At 49.9% G+C, this 10414-nt stretch overlaps 2 protein-coding genes across 2 annotated transcripts in view; one reads left to right on the plus strand and one right to left on the minus strand.

The window, feature by feature from the left end:
- LOC123084862 (protein NETWORKED 1D) overlaps positions 1-4523 on the plus strand; it is a gene marked incomplete in the record, with an annotated part of 10735 nt that extends 6212 nt beyond the window's left edge. Inside the window, 3 exon segments of the mRNA XM_044506393.1 lie at positions 3-1336; positions 1487-2974; positions 3100-4523. Of these exon segments, the coding sequence (XP_044362328.1) occupies positions 3-1336; positions 1487-2974; positions 3100-4221 (3944 nt within the window).
- A 264-nt stretch (positions 4524-4787) lies between these two features.
- On the minus strand, positions 4788-10126 carry LOC100415856 (sulfate transporter 3.1). Its single transcript, XM_044506394.1, has 9 exons — positions 9653-10126; positions 9346-9553; positions 8874-9045; positions 8156-8221; positions 6347-6460; positions 6148-6264; positions 5359-6049; positions 5194-5270; positions 4788-5118 (listed from the first exon to the last, which is right to left on the minus strand). The coding sequence occupies exons 1-9, from the start codon at positions 9996-9998 to the stop codon at positions 4933-4935; spliced, it is 1977 nt and encodes a 658-aa protein (XP_044362329.1). The 5' UTR covers positions 9999-10126; the 3' UTR covers positions 4788-4932.
- Between the last annotated feature and the right edge of the window lie 288 nt (positions 10127-10414).

A 10414-nucleotide genomic window follows, 5' to 3' on the forward strand; every position in this document is an offset into this window, starting at 1 on the left:
AGCTCTTCTTCAGCACAAGCAGTCCTTGGTGAGAGTATCTGATCTGGAATCTAAACTCTCTCAAGTGCAGACTGAACTAGAGAATACTGAACAAAAAGGGCAAATGCTTGATAAAGAACTCAAGCAGAAGAGAGAAGAGGTGGATACCTTGCAGACTAGTCTGAAAAATGAAGCCCGAAAGAATGCCGAGGGTGAAGCAGCTCTTCTCACAATAACTAATCTATATTCTAATTCTCAGGAAGAAGTGAACAGGTTAGCCCTTGAGATTAACAAGCTGAACAGAAAGTTGAATGAAGTGGAAAACATGTCTTCGGAGCTTAAGAACACCATTTTGCTGCTGAATACCGAAAAGGAAGCAGCTCTTCTTCAGCACAAGCAGTCCTTGGCGAGAGTATCTGATGTAGAATCTGAACTCTCTGAAGTGCAGGCTGAACTAGAGAATTCTGAACAAAAAGGGCAAATGCTTGATAAAGAACTCAAACAGAAGAGAGAAGAGGTGGATACCTTGCAGACTAAGCTGAAAGATGAAGCACATAAGCACATTGAAGCTGAAGCATCTCTTCTTATGATGACAAATATGCATTCTCAGTCTCAGGAAGAAGTCAGTGGGTTGGTTTTGAAGATCGAGAGGCTGAATGATAAATTGAATGAGATGGAGAGCAGTAAGTTGGACCTTGAGAGCATGATATCCAAGCATGCAGAGGACAACCGTATCCTTGGTGAACAAAATCTTTCTTCTGAATTAACTATCAGTGGCCTTCACGATGAACTGGACATGTTGAAGGAAATGAAAGTGAATCTAGAGAATGAAGTGGGGCTCCACATTGGTGACAGGGAGGTACTTCAAAGTCAACTGACCCATCAGAAGAAAGAGACAGAAATTCTGGAGAAGCAGTACTGTTCACTGGAACATGAGATGGAGGCAGTAAACAGAAGTGCAGCCGCACTCCAGCAGTTACTCGAGGAAAAAACATGTGAGGCGGAGAAGCTGTCAGACGAGTGTTTGATGTTGAAGAAATCATTTTCAAATGCAATTGTTGAAACTGAAGCCCTGAAGGAGATCATAAAAGAACTGGAAGCTTCACAAAGCTCTCTGAAATATGATGTTTGCTTGCATAGTTCTGAGAAGGATGCTCTGGCACGGGAACTACATATCCTCAATAAAAAATATGCTGATATTTCGGAGCAAAAGTCCATGTTGGAGATTTCATTCTCTAATGTGAATTCTGAGATAGGAGAACTGAGAATGAAGTTAAAAGATTCAGAAGAACTGTCCCGGTCTTATCTTGCCAATAACTCTGCTCTTCTTGCTGAAAAGGACAATATTCTGGTCCAGGTATTACTATAATTGTGCCTTCACTCTTAACTATCTGATTAAATATTCATCCGTCTTAAGTTCCCTTGTTAGTACAAATTATACTCTTCTTGTTCATAGTCTTCTTGAACAGTCCCGTTCCTATCTGATCCAAATCTTATTTCCTGTCAGCTGGAGAGCGCTACACTGGCTATGAAATCTCTGGAGGATGAGCATGCTGATCTGGGAGGCAAGAACTCATCCTTGTTAGCAGAGAAAGACCTCTTATATAGTCAACTTGAGAATCTACAAGATCAGGTGGAAATTAGAAATGAACAGCATGAAGCTTTGCTCAGGTTGCACCAAATACAGATAAATGACTTTGAAGCGACAGTTTCTTCCCTGCAAGAGAAAATCTGTCATATGGGCGAGGTGCTTGATCAAGAGCTACAAGAATGTACAGATGCTTCTATCAGTGCATTGATCTTGAATAGTAGTTTGGCTGATGTTAAAGACAAAAACTTTGCTCTTTTTGATGAATGCCAGAAGTTCATAAAGGCTGCTCATTCTGCAGAGGTAGTAATATCACGGCTCAAGGAGGAAGCCAAAAATGAAGAAGAGGAGAGGAAAGTATTGCTGAAACACAATAAGGAACTAAGGGAGGGAATCTCACAGCAAATAAAGATCCTCAATGTCTGCAAGGACTTAGGACGTCCTGGTGTGATTCATGATGAAATTATGCTGCAGACTTTGTCTCGTGAAACTTGCAACCATGTAAAGCATAAAGAGGAGAGTGAACATAGAAATGTCTTCATGGAGGCTGAGCTATCTGTTCTTGGAACAATTCTTACAGAAATAGTCATTGACTTCAGAGATCTGCACTTGCAGAAGTGTGAACTTGAGAAAGAAGTGGAGGCAGGTGCAGCAGAATTGCTTTTTACGCGGAATGAAAATCACAAGCTTATTGAGCTGAATGAACAGATGGGGCAAAGGTTGCAGCAAGGTAGTGAAAAGGAGGAGACGTTGATCATTGAACTCACCAATGGCATGACACGGTTAATGCAGAAGGATGATGAGCTACACAAGGCAGATGAGAAGAACCAATTCTTGCAGGAGACAAACCAGGAATTGTGGAGAGTTCTCAGGGATCTTGAGGCTTCTGCTGAAGATGCAAAAGGTGAACTTGAGGAGAAAATCGCAGCGCTAACTGAACAAGGTGCTGTTAGGGATAATGATTATCTTCTTCTTTGCGAAGCTAACGTGGCGTTGCAAGGAGATGTTGACACTCGTAGGCAGAAGGAAGAGAGTTTGGTGTCTACACTTGAGATGGTGACAAAAGAGAATGAGCAACATGAAAGGGAAATTGTTTCACTCCTGAGTGATATGATAACTTGTTCGGTGAATGTCATGATCTATGAGGAACATCTACTTGAGCTGATGATGGAATGCGAGGCTCTTGAGATCAGAATGATCACTGAAAAGGGAATGCTAATGAAAGAAATCTCCTCAAGGGATGCTTATGTTGATGAGCTGCACAGAAGGATTGCCGCCATGGGAGCAGAAACTGCAGAACTGAAGGCAGAGATGGGCAGATATCTGCCACTTTTAGCATCTCTGTCGGATCAGATAAGCATGCTGGAAGAAGGCACCCATTTACTTTCAGATAAAGAAGGCAATTTGGTAAGCTACTCCATCCTATGAAACTGGAGCATTTTCCATTCTCCACGGATATGCAATATGCTGTGTTTACTATAAAAGTTCTCCATAGTTCTACCTTTCACTTATCTTATATTTGGCTTATGCAGGAGCTTGTACAAGATGACAGACGTGGTTCAGAGTTCCTAGACATGCCATCAGGAGTTTTAAAGTTGGACAGCTTAATTGCAAGAGTTGAAGCACTCCGGGTTGTGATATTAGATGTCAAGGACAGCCAAAATAAGGAGTTTACTGAATTCGCTGCTAAATTGGAGTCGGCGAATATAGAAATTCAAGATCTTAAATCAAGAAAAGGTTCATGCATTAGGCACAAGGAACAATACATGGAGGATGATAGGCAGAAATATGACGCCGATAACTCCAAAGGGAAGCAAGCACAGATCATGAAAGATATCGAACTTGACCAGGTATCTACTTGCCCGCCATATGGCTCTGGAGCCGCTGTCTACCCTCTTGGTGGCGATGCAAATGCAGAGCTTGATGATGAGATGCTCCAGCTGTGGGAGACTGCTGAGAAGGATTGCAAGAATGGAACAGCCAAATCCTCATCATCTGAACATGACATACAAGAGGTGGAGGAGGTGAAGAGTCAGTACACTTCCTTTGAGATAGCAAGAGGAAGAGACCTAGGGATCAACAGGCTTGAGATATCGACAGCGACCCTGGAACCTCAGCAATTATGGACCAAAAATGTCCTTGAGAAGCTCGCCACCGATGCTCAGGGGCTGCTAATCATCCAGGCAAGCATCGAGGAAGTGAAGCAGAAAATCGAGGGAACTTCCAAGGGCAAATCTCCCATGAGCTCGGAGTACAGCAGCATTAGGGCTCAGCTGCAGGAGATCGAGGGCTCTGTCTTGGAACAGATAGGTTTCAACAGCAGTTTGACGAAGAAGGCCGAGAATTATCCTGCATTCGAGGTGAACGCCGACCTAGAGGGCTATTCCAGCAGAAGGAAGATCTCCGAGCAGGTGCAGAAAGGGTCGGAGAAGGTCGCGAGGCTGGACCTCGAGCTCCAGAAAATACAGTACGTGCTGCTGAAGCTCGAGGAGGAGCACGAGTTCAAGAGGGTCAAGGTCTCCGAGAAGCGTTCGCGGCTGCTCTTGAGGGACTACGTGTACGCAAAGAAGGACAAGAACGACGCCGGCCAGAAGAAGAAGAGTAGGGTGCCCTTCTGCGGCTGCGTGCGCCCCAAAACAATGACCGAGCCTTAACCGTTTCGTTCTGTAGGCGGCCCAACAGGCTCGTGCTCCTTCTGATTTGGAGCTGCAGCAAGTGATGTCTTTAGTATCTCTTCTGTATGGGTTGCATGATAATGTTAACAAGGAGCTCATGCATTCAGAGTTTTGTCCTTGTTCAGAAATGTCCTCTAGTTTAACTAGTTAATCCTACTGATACCGTTATGAATCGAAGCATTTTGTAATTCCGTTGCCCTTCGCTGGTTCTATATGTCTGCAATGACGATATATGAGAATGCTTCTTTCAGGGATATAATTTTCACTCCCCTTTTACAACACATAGATCCACTCATCTTTCATGTTGGAATTTGGTAGTCAATACTGATTCTCTGATCTGTTCTTATGTTGGAATCTGTGGATCTGCAAGTGTTAACTTTTCTGTTCTTATGTGTCTGTCCTCTGCAAGTGTATTTCTGATCTGTGCCCTGATTTTTTGTTGAATGTCTGTTAATTAGGGCAGCAGTAAATTTGGGAAGGTTAGTCTCGTGCTATATCATTTGTTCACATTACCGACTAGTATATTGCATTTGCACAAGCTTGGCTTTTGCTTCAACACCAACAAAAACGGTGATATTCATTTCATGCGGATTTCATCCAAAACGTAGGAGTACAATAGCTCGAGATGCTTATACCGATCTCGGCTCGCATTGCCTGTTAACAACTCAACTCAGGTCAGGTCAGGCCCAATCAGACCATGTTCTCATGCGAGGCACCGTCCACCACCATGCCCGGCTTGTGGGAGTGCAGCACGAAGTCGCACTCCGCCACGGCCTCGCCCACCGTCGGGAAGATCCACTCGTGGCCGATGAGCTCCAGCACCTTGGAGCTGTCCAGCTTCTTCATGATCTCGCTCCCCGGGTTCGCCAGCACGATCTGAAACCAAGGAGAAATCAGCCATGGCTCAAGACAGAAGAAGAAAGATGACAGTTTGTGTTGCTCTGTTCTTACCTGAATCCCCCTCCTGTCCAGGGTCTTCTTGAGCTCGTCCAGCATGCTCGTCCCGCTGGTGTCGATGCTGCCCACAGCTGCGTGCAGAAAGAACAAGTTTCAGAGATGCTCTGTTCGAGATGTTCAGATGTAGGCATTGTTTCAGAACAAGTTGCTGTAACTTACCACCCATGTCGAGGACGACGTACTGCACGCCGGTCTCGCCCTTGGCGCTGGTGCGTTCATCGTCCTCGTCGATCCACCGGGTGAACCTCTCGCGCAGGTAGCCGGAGTTGGCGAAGTAGATGGGCGAGTCCACGCGCAGCACGAGCACGCCGGGCACCGCCCGCGCCGTCGTGTACTGGTCCATCCTCCGGTAGACGTTGGTGTCCGGCACGTTGCCGAGCACGGTCGTCCTCGGCCGGGCCACGAAGAGCAGCACCCGGAGCACGGAGATGGCCACGGCGACCACCAGCCCCATCTCGACGCTGCCGAAGACGACGCCGAGGTAGGCCCCCGCGCAGACGCAGAAGTCCACCTTGTCGACGTGCCAGAGGTGCACGGCGGCCGGGAAGTCGATGAGCCCCAGCATCGCCGACATGATGATCGCCGACAGCACCACCAGCGGCGTGTAGTGGAAGAGCGGCGTGAGGAAGAGGAGCGTCACCATCACCGCCAGCGACATGACCACGTTGGACATGGCCGTCTTGCACCCGGCGTTGTAGTTCACGGCGGACCGGGAGAAGGGCCCCGTGGTGAGGTAGCAGGAGGTGAAGGACCCCAGGATGTTCATCGTCCCGATGGCGATCATCTCCTTGTTGCCGTCGATGTGGTAGTTCTTGAACATGGCGAAGCTCCGGCCGACGGCGATCCCTTCCTGCGCATGTGCACATACCCCAGCCGGCAGGTGTGAGATATTCGATCTTTCACCGGTGTAATTTACTTGGGCGAAGCAGATGAGTGTGTTGGGCTTACGGCGAGGGCGATGACGCCGGTGATGAGGCCGGTCTTGAGGGCGAGCATCATGTACGGCGGCGTGAACTGGAGGTTTGTGACGGAGATTGGGTTCAGGCCTTTCTTCAGATTACCGATCTAGAGTGTTCCAAAATGGCGTCAGTCATTCAGTCGACATAACGTGGAAGCTAATGCTGTGGTGAATGTATGGGTTGCTCACAATTTGAACGCCATGGTTTTCAGCATGGGTGAAGTAGACCAGGAGGCTCCCAAGGATGACCGACGTCAATGGCGCGGCGGCGGATACCCAGAAGAACCTAGGCTGCCTCTTGCTCTGACCAAATTAAACATAAGATTAGTTTCATGAAACATTAATAATCTTTAGAGTGATATTAACTTTAAGTGGTTTCAGAGCAGCAAGAATTGGTCTGTTATAATTCTTGGTTCAACTTGGACCAAGACCTCAAAGTTCAGACCAAGGAAGCAGTTCTGAAACAGTATTCATCATACATAAATATTCAGAGTCTTGTAGCATCAGAATTCAGAACAGAACTGGGCATATCATATGGCCGGTTGCGCGTTGAAACATGACGAATACACTGGAATAATCAGCCAATGAACATACTCAAGAACAATCCATTTTTGATCGGGACATATACTAAAATTCAGTGGCTACACTACCACACGTGATATTCTTCTCCCCAAGAACAAGCTACCTCAGGCATCTCATTTCAGATTAGTTAAATAATCGTCACACCATAATGCAGCGGTTAGTGGAGCTTGGCCTTTAGCAATAATTCCGCAGGTCGGCTCTTTCCCGCGCCCATGATGTCCGGTCCGATGCATGCACCTCGCCATCAGCGTGACACCGATGCGAAAACAAGCTAGCACTCAGAGCATGCAGGTCAAGCGCTGTCCCGCTGCTGACAGAAAATGACACGACGCAATCGACGCGCTGTCTGGCTCGAAATTATATGCTCCTCCGTCACTACCAACATGTTGAAAAGACGAGAGGTTTCTCCCTTTCAGACGCAAAAAGGAAGGAGCCCCCCAAGTCACATATACTACTAGAGAGCAGAGATCAAATTTGGTTTGTGTAAAGGCGCGTGCATGCTGATTTTTGCATGGTGTTCAGAGACAGACGAGGAGGAAGATGACAGTGGAAGCATGGAGCGAGATCAGATCGTCAGAGATGAGAGGCATCAGGCATGTGCTGCGTGCAGGTGCAGGCTATGTGTCCAAAGGCGCCCAATGGATGGATTCTCTTGTCCCACTCCAACCTCGATCGCCAATGAACTCACGAGCGGGCGTCCTCATGTGGAGTAGGCGCTACCCCGCCTCGCCTACCTCATCTGCAGAAAGCTCACGGCACAAAATTGTCTTTCCTGCAGCTCTCGAGCTCGACCAGACCTGTGACTGACTGACCGACCGACGGACGCGGCTAAACACTGGGTCTAGCACTAGCTAGCCATATGCACCCATGGACTAGAGAGCAGAGAGAGCATGGCTTTTGGATTACGAGACGTGCACAAATGGGGTTAGCCTCCCGTGCACAGGCCATTACCTCCAAAACATCGTGTCACGGATGGACCGAGGCAGCGTCTGTGCCGTCGCGATCCTGGTACAGGGTGCGGTACTACGTCATGGACGATTATAACATGCCGCTGGTAGTACAGTAATGGAGTTAGAGGTGCAAGAAAAGGCCCAATGATTGGGGACGATCCATGGATGGATGGATGGATGGGTCGATCGATCGATTCTCTGGTGGTCCTAGTTTATGCACCCCTTTTGGTGTCATTGGGCACGTCATTAGTTTACCAGAGGAGAGATTCTCGCGCCACTTACTACTACTGCTACACTGGCTAGAGAGAGGCGAATCGGGATTTTGTCACGCGCAAGTTTAACCTGTGATTAAAAATGAAAAGGCAATCGAAAGCATGCGTAGTAATTAAAAAAAGGAAAGGTGATCAAAAGATCTGGGAAGTAAAGTGAGAGTAATTTAGTAGTGTTACTGGTAGACTTGACTTACGAAGAAGCGGGTGACGAGGAGGAAGAAGAGGAAGCCGCAGCCGAGCACCACGCTCTCCCATCGCCACTGCACACCAAAGCCATCCAACCAATTGAACCCGTCAGCAACATACACGGACTATTAACAGTGGAGTAGCTAGCTAGTCACATGCAATGGTCGATCGGGTGCATGTCCCTCATATGTACGTATGTGACTGTGCCCAGCTAGCGAGCTGGACCAAGCTGCAGTGCAGACATGGACATAGGCATCGGCATGGCCGGCCGTAGAGGCAAGTGGAGCTCGCCGTCGTGTCGTGTTCTGTCCTGTTCGTGTTCCTGTCCTTCCCGGGCATGGCATGCACGTAATTAACCTTGCCGGTCTAGACATATATGGCTGCCTACCCCAGAGGCTTGTGCCCCCGGGAGCCCAGTCCCGAAGTGTCACGCGCATGCACCGGTGTCATCATGCCATCCGTCCGTTTTTCATGGAGTTCTTGGCGACTATATATCTACGGACAGGCATACGCACGGTGCTGCAAAAATCTACTAGTAGCCAGTAGCTTGATCACAATACGCAAGAAAAAGCACTGAAAGGTGCATGGCTACCATGGGCTCTTGGGAGTCCTAGGTACCTACTAGCTACTATGTATGTATGTATGTATGTATGTATGTATGTATGTATGTATGGGTAACAAGATGCAAGTGTCAGTTAACAGATGATGAGTGATTAGATACTGGACCTGGTGTGTCTGGGAGAAGACGGAGCGCATGACGGAGACGAGGTCGGTGGAGGTGGTGAAGTGCTCCAGCCCCAGCATGCCCTTGAGCTGCTGCAGGCACACCACCGTCGCCGCGCCGCCCATGAACCCCACGATCGCCGCGTGCGACAGGAAGTCCACGATGAACCCCAGCCTGCACGTAGTCCCAGTAAGTCCGTGCTGCACGTAGCAGTTACACCTAAACCTCCACACCCATAGTACCAAGCTTGCTGCATCTAGAGCTACAACTAATCATACTCTAGAAGCTGATTAACTTTTGACAAGTTAGAAAGGTGCCACTGTGCTTTTGGACTCGTCCATTCTCACCAACTACCTAGGTATGTGGCTTGACCCACAAGAGAGAGCTTAGTAGGTGTGATTTCCCTAATCGAAATCGATGGTTTGATTAGTTAAATGGAGTGAGCACGAAGCTCATGCATGGTGTACGACGTGCCTGAGGATGCCGAGCGAGGCCTGGATGACGCCGGCGAAGAAGGTCGCCGTGAAGGCCAGGTGGAGGTAGAGCGCCGGGTTCTCCGTGGCCGACACCTCGGCGCCCAGCATGGAGGCGATGAGCAGCGACGCCACCGCCACCGTCCCCACCGCCAGGTCCTTGGAGCTCCCCATCATCGCGTACACCAGCGGCGGCACGAAGCTCGAGTCTGCAGTCCGTCACATACTCATACAGTGAGCCACAGAGGCACGAAGGCTCATACAGTCGGCAATGGCAACATATATATGGCCATGTGTGACGCGCTTACAGAGGCCGAGGATGGGCGGCAGGTTGGCGAGCTTGGCGTAGCTGATGCCCTGCGGGATGGCGAGGCTGGCAATGGTGATGCCGGCGATGAGGTCCGACTTGAAGGTGCCGAGCCTGTATGCCGGCGCCCACTCGAGGAACGGGAAGAAGTAGCGGAGCGCGGCCGCCGCGCGCCGGCCGAAGCCCCGCTCCCGCACCACCGCGCGGAACGGGTCGTCCGGGAAGAAGGTCTCCTTGAGGTTGGCCCGGAACGTGTCCAGGAACGGCCGCGCCTCCGGCACCGGCACCCTCTGCGCCGCCCTGCCCCCGCCGTCCACGCTCTTCCCAGCCGCCGCGCTGCCGCCCATGGCCGCCGGCTGCACACGTGTGCGCTAGGCCGCTCGCTCCCTCGCTCGCTCTCTCTAACTGTGTGTGCTGTGTTGGGAAATGGATTTCACCACTTGCGCTTGCGCTTGCTCTTGCTCTGGATGGTCTGCCCGTGCTGCGCTGGTGTATATATACAGCGGCCGGGGGTCGGATTTGGTGTCCGGTCCGGGCGGTGGGCTCGGTCGGGATTAGCGTTCCGGGCAAACCTCGCCGTGCGGTGCGATGCGACGGGCGCACGCGCCGCACGGGCCCCGCCTGACAGGGACCTACGTGCTCGCCTGACGTGGAGCGCGCGGTAGAGGAAGGAAGTGACGGGATCTGCAGGGAGCTTCAGTAGAGTATAGGGTTATTGTTGGCGTCTCGTACGTGCGGGTGGGCGCGGCTGTCGCCTCGTCTC

Source organism: Triticum aestivum, chromosome 4A, assembly GCF_018294505.1.
Source record: "Triticum aestivum cultivar Chinese Spring chromosome 4A, IWGSC CS RefSeq v2.1, whole genome shotgun sequence".
Classification (NCBI taxonomy): Eukaryota; Viridiplantae; Streptophyta; class Magnoliopsida; order Poales; family Poaceae; genus Triticum; species Triticum aestivum.

What these genes read in the sequence shown, in the direction of transcription:
- LOC100415856 (XM_044506394.1), bottom strand. Translation starts at nt 9,998, where the DNA reads ATGGGCGGCAGCGCGGCGGCTGGGAAGAGCGTGGACGGCGGGGGCAGG. An exon ending in AAAACCATGGCGTTCAAATT is followed by an intron (nt 6,265 to 6,346) that starts GTGAGCAACCCA and finishes GGAACACTCTAG; the next exon opens with ATCGGTAATCTGAAGAAAGG. An exon ending in CGTCGTCCTCGACATGGGTG is followed by an intron (nt 5,271 to 5,358) that starts GTAAGTTACAGC and finishes TTCTGCACGCAG; the next exon opens with CTGTGGGCAGCATCGACACC.